General features: G+C 41.2%; 1 protein-coding gene across 1 annotated transcript; it reads right to left on the bottom strand.

The window, feature by feature from the left end:
- Window positions 1-12,761: 12,761 nt before the first annotated feature.
- Window positions 12,762-25,446, bottom strand: CPO (carboxypeptidase O; the record flags this gene model as incomplete). The annotated part of the gene is made up of 11 exons (XM_080346666.1): window positions 12,762-13,030; window positions 14,257-14,341; window positions 15,266-15,468; window positions 16,031-16,121; window positions 16,581-16,691; window positions 17,303-17,407; window positions 18,153-18,254; window positions 19,214-19,328; window positions 21,875-21,999; window positions 22,387-22,462; window positions 25,367-25,446. The coding sequence occupies 11 exons, from the start codon at window positions 25,444-25,446 to the stop codon at window positions 12,762-12,764; spliced, it is 1,362 nt and encodes a 453-aa protein (XP_080202792.1).
- Window positions 25,447-27,233: the final 1,787 nt, after the last annotated feature.

Raw genomic sequence — 27,233 nt, 5'->3', positions numbered from 1 at the left:
GCTCTTGCCCCTTTCCTCATAGCAGAAGCTAATGGGATCCTGGTACATTTGGCCCTTTTTATGCTTCCCACAACCTCTTGGAGGTGCTTCTCTTTGCTCTGCCATTCCTATGACTCTGTTTGGATTTTAGTAAAGCGTGGATGCTCCAAGCAAGGATCTGGTGCCATGTCCTGATTGGTGCTGTATGACTATCACAAAGATACTGAAGAGCTTTCACCTGAGGAGATGAGGCACAAAAGGTTTACAAAGGAAATCAGTGGAGAACGTGAATGTGAAATGGTCCCAGATGAGCTGAGCAGTTCCCAGCTCAGGGAGGTGACAGATGAGAGCTCAAACTCCAGGAGGACAAGCCAGAAGACCTGATTTTCAAATCTGACTCAGCTGTTCTTGCCCACATTAAAATGATGGGGGATTAAAGCACCCCTACTTGATACAGATACCCTCCCCTTGATGGAGACAAGGGGATTCTGCTGGGGGCCCCAGGAAGTTATCTGTGGGCTCCTGAGCTCACATAGTCTGAATTGTGCTATTGCTGCTGGCTGTAGCAGAAGCAGGATGGCCCTGAAAATGAGACCCGCTTCACACCCTCAGCCAGCATGACCCAGTGAGCGTGCAGCAGCCATCAATCAGCATGTTTCCCTCTGCTTGTGACTGAGCAGCAAGTCTGCTCTGGTGCCCCCGGCTTGGCTCTTGCTTTGCCCCCCATTTGTCTCCCTGTTACGTGTCACTCTCCTGCTGTGTAGTGTCTAGGTAGCAAGGTATGTGCACTGTGGAAGTGGCGCTGCCTTTGTTTTAAATGTCACCGTCATACCTTGTCCAGCATGGCCCTGACCCCTTGGTATTGGTCTTAAGAGTGACAGAAATATAAATTAATACATAAATCCTTCCCCCTTAACAATAAAGAAAGGGTGGGCTGGTCACGACCCCGTGACGTGCATTCCTACCCTCTTCACCCTAGGTTGTCACTCCACTATGGAACATATATTACTGTCTTTGAATGTAACCTCACCAGATTTCTCCTTGTGGGAAAGTGCCTCTGTCTCTTCGTTCTTTCTTGATCATACATTTAGTTCATACACAGCCCATCTTATGTCCTCACCTCTACCGGTGGGAGGGCAATAATTTTGAAATGGCATTAGCAATCTATCATTTCATATGTGCTTTAGATAGATCATGAAAGTGCCAGCTCATCCAAAGATACCACTGGGCAGTAAGGAAACATGACGTAAAGCTGAAGAGCTACACAGACTGCGCCGCTGCCTTAGGCAAACAGATAAGAAGACAGTAATAAGCTTCCCAGAGAGGGGATCTAAAAAGACCAGTCACAGGGAGCAAGAGGTAGGAACAACAGATTGGACAAGAAAGCAGGATATTAAGGACGGCTACATGAGTGTCAGTCCTACTTTCCTTGAAGTCCGAGGGAGATATGTCAGCATCTACAAATAAAAGCAAGATCAAGGCATGAGAACTTATCCCCTCATCGGCTGCCACTTGCGTTGAACATGCTGGTATTATCTACTTTCTCAGTCACTTTATTCAGCTGAGGAAACAAGCCTGGTAAAACATGCCATATGTCTTCCCCAGGAATAAGTCCGCAACATCTGAGTGGTTTTGATCTAGGACATAATTTTCCTCTGGTGTTACTAGCAAAATCAGTGGTATCGCCTTATGAGTCATCTTGTACAGCAGCACTTTCTGAAGTTGTTCTTCTTTCTAATGCTGCATATCTTTTAATAAGTCTTTTTACGAAGTCCTCAGGCCTTAGGAAGCCAATTTATAACACATCTCTTTTTAAATACATGTGCCAGAAACCCACACATTCAGCATGGCAAGCACGGGAGCTTGACAGTAAGTTTTTAAACCTGTGGCTGAGATCCTAAAAATAAGAACCAGAATTTTTGAGGGGGTTGAAATCTAAAGAACTTCAGCCCCACATCAAGAAATTATGTATTTTGTCCTTTTGAAAAGCCAGAAAATAAAAAGAGGCAGGGCTTGCAATGCAGGACTCATTTTCTAGCCTGTGAAGTGTTCTACAGCATTTTACACTGGTTTCTCTTTAGAGTGGTGTCCATCCATTAGAGGACCGGACCAGGTTCCAGGAATTTTCAGCATCTCTTATTATTGACCTGTTCTCTTGGCTACAGTTTCTATAAAATGAAAGGTGCGGAGGGAGGATAAAAATGCAAGGGGAAAAGAGGAAATTATGCTGACCAGAGTTATGAAGCAGATTGAGATCTCCTGATGAAAACAGAATACGAGAGGCAGCAGTTATTATGGAGCACCGTATTCATACCGGACTAGAATGTGCACAAATAGGCTTGGCAGAGCCTCCCCAGGAAAACAATCCCTGAATTTGTTCCTATATTTACACAGGAACATAAGTATAATTATTACAGGACTGCACAGTCCTGATGGAATGACAGGGAAACTGCTGCTCTGTTCTACGACTCTGTTGTGTAACCCACCCTCTGCCCCATAAATTGTTGCCCGGTTACATTGATCTGCTGGAGAAACTTCTACTACAGCCTTGAAAATATCAAGAATAAGTTTGTACTACCTGGCTCTTGGAGAACAAACAGTGGCTGTGCCTGGAAAATCACTTCCCTGGCAAGTCTTTTTACTAACAAAGCAGAACCTGGGATCACGGGGGCAGGTCTGGGCCTTGGGGTTTTTGTTTTGGTGCTTTTTAGGTTTGTGTTTTGTTTGGGTTTTTTGGTGTTTGTGGGTTTTTTTTGGTGGGTTTTGTTTGTTTGTGTGTTTGGTGGTTTTTGTTATTGTTTATTGTGGTTTATTTTGTTTTGTTTTGGTTTTTTTCCCCCTGTGACTAGCAGTCTCCTAAGCAACAAAATGGGTAAGAGGAAAAATAGCAACTAGGCTAATAACAAAACTAGGGGAAATCCCAGCCTGAGTCATTGTAGGAAAGGGAATTAGCAGTCCCCTTGAGCTTTGTGACACTTATTCAACAGAAAAAGTTGCTCAAGATTATCATCCTGTCACCTGGTGCAGATGTGGGGTATGTCCTTAGCGGATCTTCCTAATTGTGGAGCAAAACTCCCTCCTTGCCTTGCTTTCCGCTTGCTTTTAAAAAAGCAATGTTTTAACAATTGAAGGGTGAGACAGCTCTCTTTTCAGCAGGAGATAAATTTACCAGGTTTTGTTCCCAGATTGGCTTTAAATGGGAAAAAAGCCTGGCTTGCTCTGGCTTTTCAAGCCACAAATGGGAGTGGAATCTGACTCTTCAGTCACTTCCGTAAGGGCACCTCCTGCATAGTTTATAGATTCCTCATTTTTCTACGCAGGTCTTGTCTGAGATCTCTTCTATCCAAAGGGTGTATTTTTTAGGGCTGACTCTTGCTTTATCTCTAAGCATTTATGCTGTTGCTCTAACCATATTCCTACAAAACAGAAAGTTGTTCGACTTGGTTCCTAGAGAGTACAACGGACAGTTCTGAGTTAACACTTCCAAAGGCAGGTGGAGTGCAATAATAACATGTTTTGGTTTGTCCAACTTCCCAAAGGATCAAAGAACTCTCAGAATAACCTTTGGCAGAACTCAGGTATGGCCAAAAATACACACTCATTTATGTAGGTGCCACCCTTGCTCTAAATGCCCTGCAGATTCTTTCCTATTTCCGAGGGCTTTTGGCATGTGCATTGCTTTAATTAATATGCAGTGTAAGTTATATGCTAGTATTGGCTCTTACTATGTATGACTATACAGTACATGGCTTCTCAGCACTTGAGCTTCTTTTCTCATCATCCTCTTGTGGTTTGGTTCAGGCCTTTTCATGTTGGTAATGTAATTGAGTCAACTATGTCTAATAATCCTCATCATTTTCACAGAAAACAATAATACAGCCGAGCAGCAGAATTAACAAAGTCTGGCTTCCTCTGAAATTGTGTCCCTGCCCACACACAGTCTGTAATGCACTTCTCCTCAATTTCCATCGTAAGCGTGCCAAAAACCACCCTCAATTTCCTCTGCTCTCCTCTTGAAGAGGCCCCCCCTTGCTCTTTTCAAACAAGACCTAATTACTGACCTCATCGCACACCCCTTTCCCTCTTGAAGACACTAACATGGGGTCTCTACTCCACGCAGCCAGAGCTTGTGGGAACACGTTGCTTTTTTGGCCTCTTTCACATTGACAGTTTGGCTGAAGGCAGCCAACTTGTTCCCGAGTTATTAAGAGGAGGCTGAGAGATAAACATTATGATCTCTCAGGCCTTATTTCTTCAGGAAAAGAGGATAAAACCACAAAGTGATTAGAGCTTAAGTCCTTATGTCTATGGACCTAGGTTTTTGGAGGCGTCTTTATCCCACAGAGCTGGTGATATTGTTGAGGATTTATTGTATATACTCCTGCATATTATCTAATAATTACATCTTACCATCATCTACTGAGGACAATAGAAATGTTTTAGTGAATTTGTCTAGTTGGCTGTGAGAGACTGGGAACTGCATTTAACCAAGGCAACAATTCCTTTATTTTTGAAACGGCTTGCAAGTTTCCAGAGACCTTGTCTGACTCCTGGTTTCCCTCCTTTACTGTTCCCCGTCTTCTAAATCGCCACGTGTTGCCAAAAGTGCCTGGTGCCCGAGGAGCGGGTGGCACGGCTTCCTGTCTGGCTGTCAACACCGTTCTTTAAATCAGTCAGGGATTTGTTGCTGGATGAAAGAAATCTCCCCCAGACATCTTCCAAGTGAATAGTCTCCACAGAATTCCCACCCCAAGTTGCCACGGGAAACTGGGTAAAAAGCTTTTAGAAATCAAGCTCTGGTCTCAAGCACATTCAGATTTACAGGGTCAGATCCAGCGTCACTAAGGCCAGGAGAAGTTTGACTATGGGCTCAATGAGAGCCAGATTAAGCCCATTGCCACTCAGCTACCATGGTGACAGAAACCTTAGAAATTTCTGAGACATTGCTAGTGTGCTGTACTAATTTCAAGCTTAAATTTGGAATAGTCTGTACAGCAAGCTTAACATTGCCATTTAAATTATAGCCAACAATGTTTTCTACTAAAACATTAAATAATATATATATTTACATCTTGGAGGAACAATGTGGGTTTGGATATTCTCTTCTTTTTCATCTAGAAAAAAATGACAGCTTAACAAAGAGAATGATTTCCATTAAAGCAGCTTCTTTTTCCACTCTTGTCGCTGTTATGTAGTGAAGAGCCCTCTGAGACTCTCCAGCTTTCTGTGGGGTCAGAACTCCTCACTTGCTTGCTGCAGTCTGCTCCTGACACATCATCCTCTTCATGCTCCTGGTGGGTTTATCTAAAGTGTGTGTGTTTTGGAGCTGAGGAAGAGGTGGAGTCAATAATTTCACAGACTACTATAGCACCATGTCAACATTTGGTTTTAGTGCTCTAAGTAAAACCTGCTGCACTTCGTATAGAAATCTAAGGTCTGTCTCAAAAATATGTGACCTTTAAACAGGGTGTATTTTACTAGACTACCTGTTAAACATACTATCAAATGCTTTTCATGGCTTTTCTGTAGAAAATCAAAATGATACATTTGCACTACATTACTAAAAATACTGTGTAAGAGAACTGTGACAGGCAGAAACCATTTATTAGCTCTAGAATGCAATATGTTTTTAAAGTAGACCTGTGCTTAGAAATTATTTCTTTTGCTTTGAAGGCATTTTTCATGTAAAAGCTCTGCGGCTCAGTTTGAACACTACAGGGTAGTAAGTAGGTCACTGACTGGGACTCCAAAGCCCGTTCTGTGTTCTGCAGTCCATCTTTTAGATACCCTTACACAAGCTGGTTTTCTTTCCTCTCAGTTCACATACACTTTGTTGAGTAGTTTCTCTTGCTCCTAAGACTGAGGCTTCCAGTGTGGGCCTCACTGGAGGCATTATGGTCACGGGTAAGGTAACATTTTTGCTGTCCAAAAACACAGAACTCCAAGATAGTTCTGCAGTAGGTGCCATTGTATTTGATTGTACAGGGAGGTGGAATAAATGGTGTCTACCCCTGCAAGTTTACAGTGTGGGAAAGTGCCATTTTAGCCTATTCAGAAAGGAAATAGCTTGTTCTTTCCGGTCAGTTTTGCATCACATAGCCCCTCTGAGAGGAGCTCAGATTCCTGGTAACCTGGACAGAACCCACAAGTTACAGCTGAAAAAAACCCAACAACTTCATTAACATCTTATCCATATATTCTAAAGGAAGTGACCATTTCTGGAACCTACTTCTTTTTCAGTCCCTGGGACATCGTGAGTCACAAGATAGATCATTAATAGGTGAAGCCAGTGGCTGGATCCTTGAGAGTCCATGGAGTCCATAGAAGTAACTAAGACAAGTAAGACTCGCTAAACTAAACAGGTATATATATATAAAATACATAGATATTTGAAATATTTATTTCCTGTGCTGAACAGAGTAATACGTATTGGAGAAGTTTGAAAACTGAAGGTAAAAGTGCAACTGCACAATTTGAACGTGGGCACGGAAGAGGAGAGCTTGAGACTTAATGACTCATCTAGACAACCACCCCCAGAAATGTACCCCAGAGGGCAATCCTAGGAGATAGATAGTCTTTCATTAGCCTTTTTTTGCATTTCTAGCTTCTTTGATTCCGCACATTTCCATGTCCTTTAAATAGAACAGGGCTCCTATCAATCTCTTGATCTATTCTCCTGGCACACGCAATGACAGTCCCACGTGCAGATGGAAGCAGGGGACTTTTACTGCTTTTTTTTTCCCTAAAAAACATGTCCAAACTGCATTTGAATTCATTGCTTCTCCACCCCCATCATTCTGTTACCTCTTCCCATTTCTTTGCTGCTTATATTGCATGACTTTTCTCCGATATATGCTCTATTTTATAATGTTTCTCATGCACTAAAAAAAGTGCTAAGTCAAGCAGTTACCAGAGCTGGAAGATCTAACCTTCTTCCAATTGGCACAGCCGTCATGTAATAGCCATCATGTTAACTTTAAGTATAGATTATTATTATTGAGCTTGTATTACCTTGGCTGTTTGCCCAGCATGTCCTTGATAACTCAGGGTCACAAAAAATGAGTAATACTCCGGTCCTACTCAATAAGACACAGGATCAGCATGATGAAAATGCCCTTAGCATTCAAGGATCCTTTAAATTTGGCACTCCAAATTGAATTAAAAAATGGTTTAGGTTGCTTTCCATGAATAATTGCTATTAACCCTTATTCCCCTTCTTGCCCCTTCCCAAGACTATTATTGATTCCCAGTTGCTTGCATGTAAGAATATCCTTGGATAATGTTTTGTGGATTTAAGACATTAACGAGTTTATGAAATTAATGGGATTCTGCAGGTAGCAGGCAAAAGACAGTTGGATGGATTTCTCCATGTGCAAGTAGCTTGATACCTGCCTGTGAGATGGGAGCAGTGCCAAGTAATGCATTTTGGCTGTGCACTCTCGTGCAATCATTTCCCCGATGGAATTACATTCTCCTGGGGTGGGATGGTTTTGTCACCCCTGAGCATGATCCTTTTATAATATTTCCTGCTCAACTGTTTGGCACAGAGCTGGCTTTCCCAGATTTCTGCCTCTAGGTAATGAACCCTTTAAGTGTTTTCAAAATCACAGCATAATTGGGTCAAGTCGATGTCGCAGGTAACTGGAGAAGCAAACAACAGCGAATTCAGAGACAGTTCCAATATCGTAAGTGCTCGGCCACAAGGGACGTTGTTTATCCCAAAGAAGATTCATTTTCCAACTAGAAGCTAAAGCATAAGCTCATCAAAACCAACCAACCAACCACAACAAAAACCTCTTTGTTTGTTTCTAACTAGGTAGCTTGGGGAAAAAAACGTAACCAAACAAACAAACAAAAAGACCCAAACCAAAACAAAAAGCAAAACCAAAAACCAAACCAACACACAAACAAAACCCAGGACCAAGTTGTAACATGCAAATCTAAAGAATATGAAGAAACAGTGACTGAAGTGAGAAGAGAGAATTTAGTGTAAGGTGGCCTTTCTCATAGATTCATAGGTTTCTGTTTTGTGCTTAGAAACTAGGAACACAGACATTGAATGCAAACTTACTTTTTGTGTGTTAGATGATGGCAGTGGATGGGAGATCCTTGCTACACTTGATTGACCTGCCCTGACATGAGCAGTAAATGACTTAAAAGCCTATACTGCAATCTCAGGATGGAACTTCTGTTATGTGACTCCAGCAAATAGACTTTTACACCTAATTATCACAGAGTGTGCTGCTTACCCGCCTGTTCCTTGCTGCCAAGTTATGCTTGTGCTTCGGATCTCCCTCATTAATTTTAGTCCATCTTCCGCTCTGTGCCTCACTAATCAGAGCTAAGTAACGTTCATCATTAATCCTTTTCCTCCTCAGCCCTCTCCCAAGTAAAGCTCTATGGTTGTTGGAGGACAGGAATCGTTTGTATTTTCAAAACAAGGGCTGTCTCTTTTAGACACGCAGAAAAAGCTGAAGCGAGGGAAAATGGCATTATTAGTCCACCTGTGATCTACCCATTTCCTTTTTCCCACTGCTAAAGCCAGCGTTACTTACCTCTCTGTCAGCACAATAAATTTCCATCATTTTCACAAATGCTTTCCCTCCTGTAGGGATTTTCCATTGCCGTTGGTACAATGCAATCTTAACCACCTCTCCCGAAATGACATCACCTTCACTTGAGGCACTCCCACACGACAGGGCACAGCTGTGCTGGGATATACCTTGGGTCAGGACACTGAGGTGAATTAAAAGGTGTGAGCACGATGCTACATTTGCTCTTTCTGGTTGCCTGGTGAACAGCACACTCGTAGTGTTTGCCAGCTTGCAGAAAAGAAGCTGGTTTTATGAATGCCTGCCATGCGCATAAACAGGCACCGTGAGATTTGGCAGACAGGATCAAGTGATGACAGGTTGTCATCAAATTATTCCTTTGTATTTTATACCAGCAAGGATCATCCGAATTCATTGGAAGGAGGATCCAGGAAATATAAAATGCATTCTAATGCTAATTCTAATGCCCAATCATAACCTTGGTTTATTTTTTCTTATTATTGGTCCCTCTCAGCGTAGTCGTCATGAAAACAAAGCAGCCTCGGCCAGCCATTTAATGTGGAAGGAAATGGTGAGCACAACATGGCTCATCAAAGCAATGGGCTCTGCTGTGTTTCTTGTGTAGGGTATAACTGGGCATCCTGTCTAGTAAAGAACACCCAGCTCTGGCTGAAGCCAAAGAAAGGCACAGGGAGTGAGACAAAGCTTATCAGGACTATGAATACCTACAGGTTGTAAGCTGAGGGAACCCAAGACCAGCTCAGGATACTTGGATCCCATTCAGAGCCTGACCCTTCTGCCTGAAGTAGGTCCCAGGCTGCTTTGGAAAACATGAGGTTTTGGCTAAAGGGATTTGGGACACAAATGGTTGGGTCTTCAGCTGTTGTAAATCAATACATTTCCATGTACGATAATGTCTGGAACACACTGAGAACATCTTTCTGTGCTTCTGAGCAGGTTTGTTCTGGTTAAGACTGCTTCCAGTTTTCAGACACAGTCTAAGATGTCCCAGTCTGAAAGTTTTTTTTGTCTGGAATAGAATCTGCACAAAATAATAACATTTGAGTGGATTTCTGGAGCATAAGCAGTTTGTCAGGAAGTAACAACTTGCATTGCAAGTGCTTCCCCAGAAAGGCCAACAGACAGAGGTGTTTCCCACACTCCTCTCAGAACTTCAGGTTTTTTGCTTTTCCATCATGAAATGAGGCTACACACGTTCGTTTAATATTATAGTTCCCTCGTGATATCTTAGTTTTCCTTAATGAGGGCACTGTTGCTAACTTGTTAAGGGGCCTGAGGACTGGATCAAATTAACATAGCATGGAGAAGAAATTAACAGAGAAGAGCTCCTTGCATGAAATGGAATGACATCACTGATAGCTATTTCTTCAATCTTTATTTTTGTATTACAGACAAAATGTTAACAAGGCTAATATAGAACACTGTTACTCAGAAAAGGGATGTCCTTGTTTTTATTCAGCAACCTGAATGACCAAAAGTAAATAATCCTTCACAATACTAATTATATAACAAAGCAAGCATGATTTGGGTGGTTAACTGTGAGAAAGGTAAGGCGCACGGGTCTTGGTAAAATTATTCGGGAGAAACAACAATGAATAAAAAAACATTTTAGTTTTACATGATAACACTTACTTTTGCATGAGTGTTACACGTGAATGTTACACATGAGTAGATTGAAAGTCACACTGTTGTCTCAATAGGCTAATGCTGTGCTTCTCGGAAAGTGCAAGAAGTCAGAACGCAGCTCCTTCCGTACTTCATCATAAAGCAAAACCCGGCAAGGGTCAGAGAAAGCAACAAAGGAATGCAGGAGAGATAAAGCCAGACAATGGATTCATGAAGTAAGAGGAGTTTCATAGAGATACGCACACTACGGTTTTCTTTAAAATTTTCCTTTGCAAAAACATGGCTGATAAAATATACACTGTATTCACTTGTGGGTTCTCTGTGCAAAGCAGGCAAGTCATTGCTGACAGATCCAAGGAGCTGAGAGCAGCAGACATTCTTCTAGATAATGATTATGGCCCAATAACTCATTTTTTTTCTGGCGAAGTCTTCTCCATTTCCATGATTCTTGGATGCTGGGAATGCTGGAGGCAAAATCTCCCCTCATCCCCCTGCCTCGGTGACACCTGCGGTGGCGTCTTCTCCTGCCCGATAGTGGTTATTACAAGAGGAGCTAATGAGGGATTGAGCCAGTCTACACAAACCTGCTAATTAACTTTGGGACACACCTGGTTGTGTCTTGTAGTGATAAACCGTTTTATCAGAAGGTACACGAGATCAGCAAAAGCAGCTCCCTTTCTCTCTGGCTCAGGGCATATAAGGTGTGCGGCACCTCTGAATCCGGTGAGTGCTCCCTGACAGACAGCATTTTTGTACCAGAGTAATCACAGGTTACTTTTGGAAAGTGCTTTGTGGCAGCCCAAGCTCAGGTTGGCTTTGGCAAGGTGAGCGTGTGGGCATCGGTCCCCAAGGGCACTGCCATCTGCTGCTGGTGGCACTGGGGAACTTCACTGCTATTTGCCAGCAAATGGCTACGAAACACTCCTGGTCAAACCCCACTTGCTTAAGGAGAGGTCACAGTCATGGGCTAGATGGACTGCTCTTGCTTCTTACAGTTCCAAGGACACAATATACAAATACAAACATAAAAACTTACAAGTCCCATCCTAAACTAAACGTAAGTTTGAGGAGTGATGCTCCTGTGAGGAGAAGTGCTAATCAGTGACACCTTCTGCTACAGAGCCCAGTGACAGACGGGACTTACTGTAAATGAGTGGCTGGTCTGGAAGGACTAAGCCCTGGGGAACCTGCAGGAGTTAGACAGATTTAGCTACACCAATTGGTAATAATCTGTGGACAATGAACACAGGAGATAAGATTTGTCAACTAACAGTACAGACAAAATTACAATAAGATGAGCTTTGGAAAAATACTGCAAGGTTTTATCTTTTCTTTTTTTTTTTAACAGTACCATGGTTAAGTGTTGTGCGTCCTTCTCTTGGAAGCGTTGGAAGAGAACTGGACAAAATAATTTTCCAGGTTCTGCCACAGACCCTCTGTGAGATCATAGTAAAGTCAGAGTCTCCCTGTGCTTTATAACTTGAGGAAAGTTATATTTCAGTGCTCTCAATGTCCTTTATCTATGAGTTTTCTGGCAGAAGCTCTTGATCTGCATTCGCCTTCAAGAAGTCACAGGAAAAAAGAGCATTCTCTTCCCCAAAGCTGGAAGTATTTTGTCAAAAATCTCTGGTTAAAACACTTCCAATTTTTTAGTGGAATCTTGAAATTCACTAAGAAAATTGGACATTTCATACAAAATAATTATTTTATTATCTGTAATAGCCAAGCCTGGTGGACTTATTTCTGGGATGCGAGACTCCTGGATTCAAAAGCAGACAGCATACAGCTAAACGAGGTGTTCTCTGTTTCAGTGAATGCCCTGCACCCTCTGGTGTTGGCTGCCACAACACAGAAGCTCTTTCCTTGCTGTTTCCTTCCGGGTGGCTCAGTTGGAGGGTCCCTGCTCAATGGGCTGAAACGTTTCCTTTCCTCTGGTACCCAGGTGAGCTTGCAGGCTCGCAGGAGGATCACTGTTCCTTCCCCTTTCCCTTTTGTATTTTTGAAGGATTTGGGCAGTTTCTATCTTCAGTAACCTGACTGCATCCAAGTGACAGGGCCACAGCTCTGTCCCCACACGCTTGCGTTAGCTCAACTCTTCAGCTTGTTTCAGGCTGGTGTCGATGGTTGCCTGATTATGACCTTCACCAGCTTTTGAGGCCCTCTCTTTTCTGGTAAATGCCAATGTGGCAGTTTAGGGAAGGAAGGTGGATGTCAAGGAAGCTGTCTGATTTTCTGTGGGGTTTGGGGACATTTCAGTGTCACAGGCATCTTGCTACTGCCAGCAAGACCCAGGGTGAGCCCCTGAAAACATGCTCAGAACCCAGGGAGTGCTCTGTCCCTGTGTGTACTCATCTGGCTTCTTGCAGAGCCAGCAAGTGAAGCTTGGGAAATCGCCACAGATCTCAGTCCTTTCCTCCTTCCCTGAAATGCAGCGATCACAAACACAAGTGGATGCTTGTGTTTTGTGGGATGAGCCTTTATTGAAATATTTGACATTTAGTTCCTCTACTCATGTAATTTTGCATTTTCAAAGGGACATTATACTTCGCATGGGAGTCTCTTGCTGGGTTCTCTATGCCTTTATTAAGCAACAGCCCATGTAAGTACAATACTCAGGCTTAGGCTCAGACCCAGGCTGCCGGAGGTCAGCGTCACAGCCCCATCTGGGAAGTACTTCTGATCAATGTAGTCTATGATAGTTGTCACAGCCAACATAGTTTCCTCACATGTAGGTTGGATCTGTGCAGGGGGTAGAACAAATCCGTGAGTACCGTTGTCTCGTAGTTCAAATGTGTAGGAGAAAGGAATGCCAATCATGTGAGCCCAGTCCCGTGAGGAGCCTGAGTTACTGTCTGTGAATTAGAAAATAGACGAGAGATAAATGTATTAACCACAGTTCTTTGAAAATACTTCTTGCTATCATTAATGCAATATTATATATTGAGAATCTCAGAACTAAGCAGTAACTGTTTATCACTACGACATGGGGAACAGGGTTTCTAGGTGATGCACTTCTTAATTATACTAAAAGTCTTCCATGGAGTTTCGTAGGTGAAACAATCCTCCGTAAGATGGTATTGCACAATAAAAGGGGATGAGTTCCAGGGATTCTGTGTTTTTAGCATTTTACTGTGGTAAGTGTGGGATAAAAGATATATGGTCATTTGTCTGTTCTGCTACTTCATTTGCTGCAATGACACTGCCTGCAATTTCTTTGTATATTTGTTTTTATGCATAATTTTGGACAAACCTGAAAAATTCCTGGCCACTCCATGCATCGCTGATAATCTGCTTCGTGGATCTTTTTTCCTACCTTTCATTCTAAGCACAAACCTTGTAAAAATGCAGTAACGTGGACATGGTACCTTGTATTATACTCACACCGCATTACTCATGCAATTGGTGACTTGTGCGACTCAGGGACTGGCACAGACAGACACTGTGAATATGCAAAACTGCATGGGTGCTGGAGCCAACTACCCACTGTTCTGATTGACTAGCGTGACTTATTGCTTACTGGGAAAAAATTTGGTTTATCAGGCAGTCTCTAGGGCCCTCTAGGTCTCTACATAAAGGCTGTCAACTGGTATCAGCCGTGCTGGTGTTTTGGTGATGTGGCTCTTCAGTCTGTTGGGAACAAGGCTGAAACCAACATATTTCACACAGAAATGCAAGCAGCTGCCATGTGATAATGTCTGATGGAGTAACGATAGACCTGATTGGGATTTTAATTTTTGCTTGACTTCAGTGAAGACAAATCGGAGTTTTGCTGCTGACTTCAGCAGGGTCAGGATGATCTATCACCAATCTCCTCCTGTCCTCTGTGATGGATCTGTGAGGAATTCATGTAGGAACTAGCTTCAGATCAATGCTTTCTTCCTTCCTGCAGTCAGCTTTGTAACATACAGTGTTATCTTGTATTCAAATGACTGCTGCTTAGATGTTCCACTGAACCAGCCCATTAAATATTACTCAAAGAGGAAACTCAGCAAAACAGTGCTTGCTGATGCCTGTGACACAAGAATGACTCTCTCCTTTGAAAAACAGAGCAATCAAAGGGAGACATAAAGAAACTTACATAAAATTAAAGAGGTTGATCCTACTTCATAGCTGGTCCCGTACTTTCCCATCAGGGCAGCAGCTGCTTTCTCTGCAACATACATCTGTAAGTTCAAAACAGGAACAGCATTGTCATCAGTGCCAACACGTTTGGCAATTATTCTGAGTGCACCAAAATTTTTGTCTCTTTCAGCTCTACATTTATCAGCTTTAACTTTTGATATTACTAGTTCAGGACTTCAGAGAAACCCATTACCAATGTTTGGGCAAATTGTTCTTGATTTGTTTTAACGCAAATTATGTTAAAATTTTTGAAATAACCCTGCTATTACGTAAAGAAGACATGTGCTTTGTTTTAAAGCTAGAAGGCTGTATTTTGGAAAATGAGAGTCCATGCTGTATAGCGTACTGAGACTGACTACAGCACTGATGGATCTATTATGTTTTTTATGCTTAGACTCCGTTTCCCACCATCTTCAGAAACTGGGACACAGACGCTAAGTGACATTTCTAACAACTCCTATGAAATCCAAACCTTAGTCCCTCATGCTCTTGACTAGTGCTCCAGCTACTGGAATGTTGATAAACATACATGTTAATGAACTCTAATTAGAACACTCAGAAACTGTGGGCAGCAGTAACCAACAAGTAGTTGCCTGCTTTGCTCCCATTCTCCTAATGAAAATCTCCATGTTTGGAATACCCTTTCTGGACAAAATCATGACAATCACACATGTACAATGTGCTGGCACCCTAAAGTGCAAATACATTCTTGTATGCAGCAAGAACACGCTGCTCTTCTCCACTTGCCATGCATTGCGGTAACCCTTTCTGTAATAGTTCAATTTTCCTGATTTAAAATGAAGGATTAAGACTAATTCTGAGGTAAATAAACCTTGCTGATACTACGTGGAGTGGCTGTAACTCTGAGAGCCAAACCCCTGAATATGAGTGCAAATAGAACTGTCTCACATGCCACCGCCTGTAATTGTTCTCCACAATTATAAAAGATGAATGTTTTGCCCTACCAGTTCTTCATTGTTACTTGGAGGTGTAGTTGTGTAACCATACGGAGTGAGGATGTACTGTCCATAAGAGTGAATTGTTAAATAGCACAAAATGTCACTCTTCTTCCTTTCAATAAACTGAGCCACAGCTCTTGTCTCAGGCTCTGATTCTGGTCCAGATCCACAGAAGGTTTGACTGCTGCAGTTATAAGAAACACCAATAGCTGGAGAGGAATACAAAATCAAATCAAAGGAGAGACATAAAACACCAGTTCAGAGACAACAGGGAAATCTACCTTGGAGTGTTACAGCATGTATTTATGTGGGAAAGGAGCTCAGTGGCACTTTAACATTTTACTCTGTTGGTAGCAACTAAAATTTGCTACAAGACTGAAATATTTAACACTCTTTTACAGCCTGGATGCAACAAAACCATTCTGACACCACCACAGTGTGCCACCTGCCAGGGAAGCTCTGCAGACTCCTTGAAATTCATGGCAAACACAAATATTGGCTATTAAGTGACTAACTCCCACACTGCTGCCTAGAGCTGATGCTGTGAATTAGAGGTATAGCCATATAAGCAGCATTTTTCTGCTCACAAAGACAAATGCCAGTTGAAAGTCACTGACTTAGCATTTTTACAAACCAGGTTTTTATTTTTACGTCTGTCCTGATGCCAACAAGATGAGCATTCCTTTCTTACAGGACTTTGTCTTATTCCAGAGACTAGTTATTACTCTTACTTTACATTTGTGTTGCTGATCTGAAATACTTGGAACTTACTGCCCCAGGAGGAATTGAAGTTTCGGTTCAGGTCTGTCCCGTAGCAGGTGCCATTCATATGCGGAGAACGGTTTTTCCTCCACAAGCGATCCTAAACAGAAGTAACTTCAGATACATAACAACAACTCAATAATCCGTAGGACTTAGTGATGATATGGTGTAAAGACTCCTTTATTTTAGACCTCTGCATTTGAGTAACTCTTGCATTGTAGGAGGGCAACTCTATGTGCAAAAGTGATAAAGCTTAATGATAGAACATTTTATCTACTCTTAGCAGGCAAGTCAGTCTATCTTGAGACACCCAAAAGCAACTGATCATGGGGTTTTGTCCTTCTGTCTTCCCAACACTTATGACATTTGCTAGGAATTTTTAGGCCTGTAATTTCAAGTGACTGTTGATTTACCAGAAGAAACAAAACTTCTCTGCCACGAGAAGATTTGTGTGAGCAATGGTTCTGTTACCGTTCTTTGTTTAAATATAATTGGTATGATTGTATCTAAAATTAACAAAGCATACTTTGCACATCTAACTTTCAGTCTAGTTCCTTACGTTTTCCCAGGAGTAGATGTAGCCATCAACATTGAGGACTGGCAACACATAGAGGTCCCAATTCTGCAGAAATCTGCTTGTCTTTGGGTCAGATTTGTAGTTTTGAAGAATCTGAAAAGAAAAAATACATAAATGAGCAGAAAATCTAGTGGTAATCGATGGAAAGAGCCTGTTTAGAACTATCATCAGTGAATCACTCTCTCCTGGATATCACCATAGTATACAAGATCTACTTGATCCCCAGATATGTTGAGATATCTAGCTTTTGCCATTAATGAAGTGACAGGGTATCCAGTTATAGTGTATTTTGTATGGATACAGTCTTGTAGGTATGAAAGCTGCATGATAGCATAGCTGTACACCAGGTACTTTCAGTACATGTGGAACATTGCTATACCATATCTTGGGGTTTAGTCCAGGGGGACTGTGGTTTTGTGATACAAAGAGGCTTGATCCAAAAGCCACTGTGGGAAATGGAGAGATCGCTATCAAGTTCAGTGGTTTGGGAATCAGTTCAGGTGGAAGAAACAATGTGCTAACAAATATCACCCTGTATCTCACCTCAAATTGTGATTTGGACTTAGGTCTCCACAGGTATTCATTTCGGAAATCGTATTTTAAACAGAAAAAGCTCAATACTTGGTGTCACAATAGAGAACTGAAGTATCCAAAGTGATATTTTATTTTATTTTAATTATCTAAGTGGAAAAGTGAGCACTCACTTCTTTCACAAACCACTGGCAGAAGGCTGGAGAGATCCATTCTCTGGCGTGAATCCCACAGTCCATCCAAATAATCTTCTTGGTTTTATCTGATGGTTGACTGATCTGAAAGAGCATAAAAATGATCATTTGAAAAACTGATCCTTTACAATAAAATAGCCAAGTGTAATACAGAAAGAAAAGGATGTGCCTTGATATGCTGTTGAGCTGAGATCATTATTATTGCAGACATCATTGTGACAAGCTCTCCTTCTTAATAAGCCCTTCTCTGTAGTATTGCAGGGCAAGAGTCTTAAAGTGTCTGTTGAGCAGGAGTGTCAATAAAGCAATTTCTTTTTCATTTATATTAGCCATTCACAGGACTGGTTGTTCTTACTTGGAAATTCTCCTTGTTTTTTCAGAAAGGAAGGCGAGGAGTCTATTTCTACTCAATAGTAGGAACAGATCAGACAATAACTAACCCAATTATTAAGACTACATTTTTTACTAGAGCTTCTGATAAAAAAGGTTGTGGAATACTCCTAGCAGAAAGATTGTATGCTGGAAAAAGTAATAGAATCAACAAACAAAACTCTTTATCCTCACACACAGCTGTTGCCAGGCTAGTTTCAGCTTGATTTGTATTTCTAAACAAGACTTCAGATAAATTTGCATAATAGCAATAGCAAGATTATGGTGATAGTGTATATGGAAGTTGGCAAATCTTCCTGTGCCGTAGAGGAGTGAAACCATCTCCTGTTATTTCAGTGGCCTGGGATGAGCAGTGCCTTTGGGAAGATCTGAATCCTGTCTTCTGTGTGCTTTTTAGTGAAGATAAATATTATTCATTTTAAGACAGATCCTCACTTACCTGCAAATAGTATATAGGTCGATTCTCAACTGTCATGCCCAAGTAGTGCTGAGTCACCAGCTCCCTGTTGCTGTTCTGAATCTGAGTCATCCATTGATAAATCTGAAATAGCCACAGAGAATTCTCGGTACAAAGTAGGAGTTGCCTTCTCTTTCCCAGCTCTGTTTCCAGATTAAAGCATTTTCTTTTGCTTAGACAAGCAATGTTTCCCTCATAGTTATTTCAATCCATGATATCACTTAATGCTCTTGAAAGGCTTTTCACTGGCCTCTGAGCAAACACATGGTCATGTCTCACTGGGTGTTAAAAGATAACATCACGGCAGTATGACACTGATACTCTAGTCTGGATCTCTTTCAACACGCCCATCCTATTGGGCATCTTTCTGTTGACTTCACTGGCCATGGAGCTACACCGTCAAATTTTCAAAATGGTATTACAGGCTCTTTCCCTATCAGTACTGATTTTCCACGTCTGAGTTCAGCAGCAGCTCAAACAACATAAGCTTGGGGATTGACTCTGCTCTTTTACTGCGTCAGGAAGGAGGAAGAACAGCACCATGTTCTGCCTTCATCCAGGCTTACCCATTGGGCTCTGAAACATGGCACCGAGAATAACCCTTAAATAACTTCTTTCTACAGATCTCCCGCTGTTCACCTCTTCTTCCTCACTGCAATAGTCATTGCACTTCACATTTGGCTCAGCAGCAAACATACTGGGGCTTAAATGAATAAATACTAGAGATAATGATGAAGCATAATAGAGTAGAAAGGTAGCAAACCAACCAACTGAACTCCAGGATATTATTTGTGAAACAATATGGCTGCTTCATGCATGGTCAGGGAGGAACAGGGGGTTTAATTAAAATCAATGGCAAATTCATGTTTGGTTCAACCCGGCCAAGATTCTAGTCAAAGAGTAAGGAATAATCCTGCAAAGAAGAAAACCAGAAAGAGCTCCACTGGCTTCACCTGAGCTTTCTGCAAGCACGGGGTTGTTTGCTGTGGCATTCACAAAACAGCAGTAACAGAGCAAGCAAGCAGAGCTGGGCTCCTCTTTACCTCTTCCATTGGATGATATTCGCTGTAGACATAATCTCCTGGGACCTCCCTTTGGCTTCTCCTCTCCCCTGCCATGCTCTGAACCACAAGATCCTGTACATCAGGTATTAGGACCCTGAGGGGAGGGGAAGGGGAGAGACAGAAAAGAAAACAATCCCTAACAATTAGTGTGGAACTATCATGGTGGGTCCACTGCTTACATCCACACATGAAAGGATTTAGCTGCTTCTGTTGTGGACTGTCTGGCAAATTCATCACCATCAGTATAATGGTTACTTTCATGTAAGATGGTGTTCAAAGTACTGAGATTTTCCCTGGATTTTAACAATGAAGTAATAATTTTGCTATATATATATCTATTTTGCTATATTTGCTATATATATATCTTTTTTTTTAAGATTGAAAATTGTTCGATATCTTTCTTTTCTTTACCACTTCTGGGCAAAACTCTAAGCCGCCACCTTTTGGGAAAAAGAGGGGAAAGTGAAAAAAATTAAGCTTAGTGTTTCATTGTATTTTATGGAGACACTTTTAGTCTGCAAAGACTTCACAGAAGTATTTGTTGCAATTTGCAAAAATCGGAACAAACCCCCTTTTTCTTTCAAAAAGCTCTTCTTGCTTTTTAGCTACAGATTAGTTCAGAAATGAGTACAGAACATGCCTGATTCCCTGATCGTGGGAGTCAATAAGACCTTTTCCTCAGCTTCAGAGCATTTTGGATCATACCATGTACTTTCTTACTGCAGTCAGTCCCTTGTAACGCTGTTGCAAATCTGTGCTCATTGTAAATACTTGCGATAAGACAATTGCCAAGGTAGCTTAAACATGGTTGATTTCAAACAGTGGAAGTGCTAATAGGCTATTCTGCTGACGGTAGCACTCATCATTTCTGGAAACTGCACATAAGAATCCTTTAGGAGTAGTTACAACTGACTTTCACTCTGAGCTTTGATGTTTATTCTCATCTGAACTTCAAACTAGAATTTAGGCAGTGCAAATTCCCATGAACTGAAACCACACACGCAAAATGCCTTCTCAGAGCTCTGGAGAAGTGAAATCTCAGAGTCTGACACAGTCAGAATATTGATGTCCTGATTATAATTTGTCATTTATGTCTCTAGTGCCATATACCTAACTGTCACGTTACCTTCCTTGCATGTCAGCTGCCTTCTAAAATGTGATTCCTGCTTTGAGTATGTTATAGAACTTTAACTCTGACATCGCCATATTTATCTCTACCCTTTTGCAATACAAAGCCAAAATTTTAGCTTGACTCTTAAGTCCTCTTTCTTTAGGACCCCATGCAAGCTGGATATAGTTGTGGTACCAATCCAAGGGAAAAACAACAACAATTATAACAACTATTAAGCTGCCAGCTTCAGTTTAGTCTTTAAATTTCTACTAGAATCACTTGAAGCCATCAGGAAATGGAGAGCCTTGATATAGATAAGAAGTTAAATATCTTCTGGATCATGGTCTAAATCCTGAATACCTAAACCTAATGCTAGATCGTTTGTACTGGCTCCCACCTCATCTGTTTCCATCTCTGTTGTCAGGGCATCACACTTACTGAAAAGAATTTGTCAGGGAAGAGGCAAGGATGTCAAGATCAACTTTTACTCTAAACAGCTTTGAAGTGGCACCAATCCTCCTTTAACTTATCTTTGATTGGTAAATGTCAGTGTATGTCCATAGGCCATTTGCCACCAGTCCTGAATCACTACAGGACTGTTTATATGAAAGATAGCTAGCAACTGGTTACCTGAAAAAGTCAGTTGCAGATGGAAATGGGACTATGGGAGGAATAGATCTTAATTAATCCCATTTGGCTTTATAAAGACTCTCTGTGACTGGATTAGATCTTCTGGTTGCAAGTATTAATAGAAGCATGGCAGCTAGTGACGATGTGTGGCCAGGCAGGTGTGATAAAGCACCAAGGGCCTCTTGCAGCTCGTGGCTCTCAGTTGTGTGCTCAGTGGGGACCTGCCTTTGTCCTGGGGTGGGATGTCTCTGTTTGGCTGGATGGTACCAGGAAATGCTCCCCAGCCTGGCAGGTGGGTGGATAGGGGGAGGAAACTGCAGCTTTGAAGAAACCCACTGAATATTCACTTTGAAAGGGCTCTTCTGCAAACCAGAAGGGCAACAAAGGGCAGGGAAGGGAAAAGGAGAGCTACAGAGACACTGATTAAACCTTTGGGCTCTCCAGAGTACAGAGGACCCTGTGTTCAAGTATCTCTGCTTTCCAGGAGCAAAGCATGCTCCTATAAGTAGTGGTTGTACCAAACTTAGTTTCCTGCCTTTAGACTGAAAAAACTGAGCCATACATCTGAGTGCCATCCCCTGCCACTGAGAAGGCAACAGCAGGACACAAGACAGATTAGGCTGTCTCAGATCCCAGCTCTAAATTCTCAGTCCAGGCTAGTTGGAAGGTGAATAAACATGGCATAGAGGAATGTGCTTTTAAAACTCAAAGATGTGTATCTGTCTATCAAAAGCGTCTGTGCATTGGGCAGGTCAAGGTAAGCTGGAGGCACTTGAAACAAAGGTTATGTCCTATTGTCAGCACTTGCTGACTGTTTGTTGGAAAGTACTAGGTCCTTTTGTGATAGCAAAGAAGATTGTTAGAGCCAGCCTTTCCCATCAGGAGATTAGAGGTCGTACTTGTAGGAGATCATATGCTGATCTAAGCTGTCTTTCACCTCCTGCACCAGAGGGGCTGGCACCCTTATGTGCAAGTCTTCTCCAGCTTGGATGTCTTCAGGCAGCCAGGGCTTCCACAAATCCAGCTGTGCAGAGAAGAAAGAAATGTAAACATCAAGATAGTGTAGCTTTGTATCAATAAATGGAAGAAGTTTCGTTCAAATTATCCCCTTAACCATTCTCCAACCATCTGTTCACAGAGCATGCAGCAAAGGCTGAGTGTTTGTGGTGACTCAGGCACCACTGATAAGGAGCTGCACCCTCACAGAGCCATGCAAGGAAACTAACTTCTTGCCATAAAGTCCTACAGGTAGTGGAAGGACAATTCCACCCTACACCTAAAAAAAAAATAATAGGTAAAGCTTTTTAAAGTTTACTTTAACCTTCATTCTTCTCCAAAGTTACACGCAAATCTGTTTTACAGCCCAAAAGCCCACTCTGGTTTTTGGGCACACATAGTTATTCCTACTCACCAGTAAAGCGCTGCAAAGATGCTGAAGGTGCTGGACTTGCTGAAATGTTTCTGGCACAATATGCAAAAGCTGATCCCTGCAAATTTAGCAGAGAAATAAGATCAGTTTTAATGTCGGTTAAAGTATCCATGATTTAGAAATCAAAAGGATGTATTTTGTTGTGTAGAAGGAAGACAGAGCACATGCTCTGTTCCAACCAAAACATGTCTGAGTGATGAATTCCTGTGATGTTTTAGCTATGAACAGGACTAAATGATGTAGGTTTGCTGCTAAAGTGTTATGTTAACTCTGCTTCCTTGCTAGCAGCAATTCTTTATTGACCATACCAGCTTCACTGAAGCCAACTGTTCGCATGAGCCCTGGTGTGTGTTTCTGCCTTTGCAGGACCAGGGCCAAAACAAGATCATTGGTAATATATAATATATAATAAACTAGTCATTTGATGAGATGTCACTTTTTTTTGTCTTCCTGTTTTGGAAATTATTCAATTATTCCAGATACACTTGGTGCTTTGCTGATCTACTTTAGCATGCAAAATCATTAGGTAACCATGATAAATGAACATTGCTGAGAGCCTGAGATGTTCTCAAACTACTTGCCATGAGAATATCAAATTTATTGCACAAATAGTGAACAGTATGGTCTTCAGAATTACGTATTCTTACTTAATCTCAGGAAACAAAAATTTCTAATACAGGATCGATCATTTTATATTTCTAGAAAAGACACACAGATCCAGTGTCTGAGTACATATTTTCATGAGGCCTCATGAAACTTTCATTTACTGCAGGCTTAGTCTGAACAAAATATTGAGAGTTTACAAAGAACAAATTTAAATGGTTAGAAATGCAGAAAAAGCAAATCTGTATATTCAATTAAATAACTACTTTTTAATTGTCCTTTTTTCAGTTTTCATTCAGATCATCTTTGGCTGACACCAAGTGTAACTTTTCTAATGAAAGGGTTTCACAATGAGGAGTGGATTTTGACAACTACATTATATTACTCAAAGGTGAGATGGCAGTTTTCCACTACCGATGTAATAGAATGGGGAACCTGAGAGATGTTCGTATTTGTTAGTAACCAATAACTGCTGCTTCACAGTCTTCTTCATTGGTTTCAGTGGGTCTTGGAGCCTTTTCAGGACAAGTTCAAAAAAAGAGCATTTTCAAGCTTTTGTAACAGAAATTCTTTTTGTAAAAGCCTTGCATGGCTCTTTATTAAAGCCATGGTCATCATGGTCATCACTGTGATATGCTGTCGTCATCTGAACTACAACTGCTATCTATTTGTGCTTCCATACACAAATGTACAATGATCAGCTTAATATACATACACATATAATTCTCTATTCATTCACATTATCCACTGAAAAACAGAGGAATTTTGGTTTGGTTTCGTTTTTTGGGTTTTTTTACATCCCTCTTGGAAATATCACCTTTGCTGACAGAGAAAAGTAGAACTTGATAGTTAAAATGGGCTGTTTCCTACTTGTTCAAGAGGTGCTGTTAGCATATAGGACCCTCATCTATGGGGCAAAACGATTACATTTGCATTGCTAACAATTTGGTACAACAGCCATGATATCTTTGTAATAAAACCTTATAGATGCAGGATAAACATCTTTGCTAGGAGAATAAACATCTCAGCTGCAGTTCAGAGTTTATTCTCTCTAAATGCCTGGGCTTGCTTTGCTCTTTGTCTATCAGGAAGGGAAACAATATCCTGTAATATCTTTCTATCCTCATTGACATTATGTCTTAATTACACCAAATGAAAGAAATGCCAGACAGTCAGATTGCTGCCAGATGGCCAGCTCTTATTTACTGATAAACCTTTTACAATAGCCAGTGTGGAGACAAATCAGTTTTAATAGTAAACTAAGACTAGAAAGCACACACTCGTTCATGATTATGGACTGGGTGGAGAAGTGCAAAGTCAGCCCACGTGACCACGTGAGAACAACAGTTTTTTAAATGCTACAGTTAAGCTTTCTTACCAAATTAGAGGACTGTTCTCAGCACGAGCTGAGTTTCCTTGGATGCTCATAGATCGCATAATTCATTAAAGTTGTTGAACAGAGCAAATGACAATAAAAGTGGCTTTACTAGCATTTCATCTTTGCGCAGGTGCTGCACAACCAAAGTCACACTGACCATCCGATGAATAAATATTAATATTAACATTAATGTTACTATTAATATTAACTGCGTTTTTAAATCCCATGGAAGTACCCAACAGGTTCAGTCCAGGACAGCAATTAGAAACAAAAATAAAGACTCCATTGCGAAGGGTCTGTTGAATCCCATCCAGTGAAATGGACAGAGTCTGACTGCGTCCCTGATACAAATCTAAAGGCTAAATATTATCCAAGGCAAATAACACATCTTATAAAGCAAAACTAGACATTTCATACTTTTAAAAAAAATTAATCAGTAATTAAAAAAATGTGATAATCTCATTCTCTGAACACCTTGGGAGGAAGATTGTCTGGATGAACTCCATTAGCCCTTTTTTTTGTTATTGCTACAGGTTTCCAACAGGGGTTCAGTATCTGAGTTGCTCTTGAGAGACCATCTTTTTCACATAACCTCAGCTGTCTTTTATTAATGGAAAGAATTTTGCTCAGTCATTCCCCCTGCTTTATACTCAGACAAGGCATTTTATCCCTACAGATTCTGATTTCATAGTTCATTATGAAAGAGGCCAAGCCAAATAAATTTCAGCTAATGGAAGCAAAGTATCCTGAGGTACATTTGAGGGGCATTCTGTGCATCCTGCAACTACAGCTATATCTTTGTTGTCTTGGATCTGGTTCACTCTTTCTTCATTTCCCATCTTAATGTTTTCTTTCCAAATCTTACGAAGCCTACAGCTTAGTAACCCTATCTCCAGTTCATCATTGTTATTATTATTCTTACACCGTTCCTGGGAGTTTCACTGCCTGCACAATACTTCACGATACCCCATTCACACTCACCCATCGTATTGCAATTTCAAGCTGAGTTTTCCAGGAATCAGCATCACTAGCCAAAAGATGGTCCCAGGAAAACGCCACATCTTTGTTCAAAGAATCCAGCCCCAGCAGGGCAGGACTAGAGAGGAGGAGGATAGATATGGACTGAACACTTTAGTCATACAGTTAAATAGGCTCATCCTGAAAGGGAACCTGCCCTCGTTGAATCATTAACTTCACTTTAAAATAGTTCTGCTTTTTCTTAATTCTCCAAACTGTCTTCCACACCCCAAAACACAAACAAGTACAAATAGCACCATTCTCACTGAAGCACTTCTAGGAGGTAAGAAGATTTTTCTATATGTCACCTTCAAATCTTTGAAAAGCTTATGTGACAAAGTTGGTAGTCATTGAAGAAAGGCTCACCTGCCAGGACCATGGCAGCTAGTGAAGATTAGCTTATCAAAATCATCAAGATGGGAAGAAGAGAACAGTGGTAAAACAAGCTCCATCCTTGCTCTGTTCCTGCCTGTGTTTGTGTCTTTGGGGGGTACTTCTTGGACCTCTCAGCGCAATCCTGTGCTGCCAAAAAGGAGACATGAAAGAAACAACCAACATTCCTGTAGAAGGGAAAGATGTGGACATTGGGGTCTCATCTGAACCACTTTCCTTTGGACCAGATCAGTCTCTGGCCACAGACTATGAACTTTACACTGTCATAGAGTGGTTTTGTTGCATACTCAAAACAGTGGGCTGGTTACTATCTGAAATATTTAATTTCTTGCTTAGTTCTTATATCAAAAATAAACAGTTGAATTCTTTCCTTAATAGACTACAGTTAGACATACAACACAGTTCTTCAGAAAGAAATTGTTTCACCCAGCTTCTCTCTTGGATTAAAGGTATCCCATGGTGATTTAAGCTTACACCTCCACACTGAAAGCAGAAGCTATTTATTCTGTGGTGGAAACATTACTCCAATGATGCTGAATAGTTATGAAGATAGATGGTGTCGTTTTGCTTAATGGGCATAGGATTCAGAAGAAATGACAATTGCTTGCTAGGTCTTTGATTCAAATTCCTTTGAAGTCTAGTTGATTTTAATGGGCGTTAGATTAAAGTCCTGTGCAACTAATCATGGGCATTTCTCACTGATGTAAAAATGGACTTCTTTTGGGACTTCAGCAGAAGATTTGTTCATAAAAGACAATACTTAAGTATGTACTTAACGTTCAGCTTGCAAGCAGCACTGCTGAATTCAGAAGAAAAGCCATTAGAGACATTATTCTGCCACCAATGCAAAAATATCTTGGGACAAACAGTTAACTTCAACAAGCCTATTGCCCTCTTGGGCATAAATAATGTCTCAGTAATAAAGTCTGTTCTTTGGTCAGATTCTTATTGGCAGCTGCTTATCTTTCTAGCAAATGTGGAAGGCAGCTTAATCCATTTATTCCCTCCTTGAAAACTGTGTTCAAAAAGGCACAGGACGTTCTGGGGCGAGGAAAGGGCGTAAACATACGGCACAAACATGCCATATGAAACCATGCCATGTCTTTCGTCCAAACAAGTTTACTTTGCAGTTTTTTCCATACATTCTGCTTAGAGCTTCAGAACATTTTTTTCAGCATCAGTTTAGCCTCTCAACTGCCCTGTGAGACAAGCAAATATTGTTTCCACTACTTAAAAGATTAAGAAAAAAGGGGAAAAAAGTGACTCCCCAAGGTGACATAGGAACACTGCTGCAGAGCCAGGAATAGAATTCACATCTCCTGACTCCCTGTCTGGTGCTTCCTTAAATATATGACCATCTGCTCTCCTGCTGGAAGTATAGATACTATATGCTGACTCCAACAAGCTGGCTGCTAAGCCTGTTAGTTTATCCTCTTTT

This window comes from Nesoenas mayeri (assembly GCF_963082525.1).
Source record: "Nesoenas mayeri genome assembly, chromosome: 6".
Classification (NCBI taxonomy): domain Eukaryota; kingdom Metazoa; phylum Chordata; class Aves; order Columbiformes; family Columbidae; genus Nesoenas; species Nesoenas mayeri.
The sequence above is the reverse complement of the archived record's forward strand: the minus strand, read 5'-3'. Positions and strand labels throughout refer to the sequence as shown.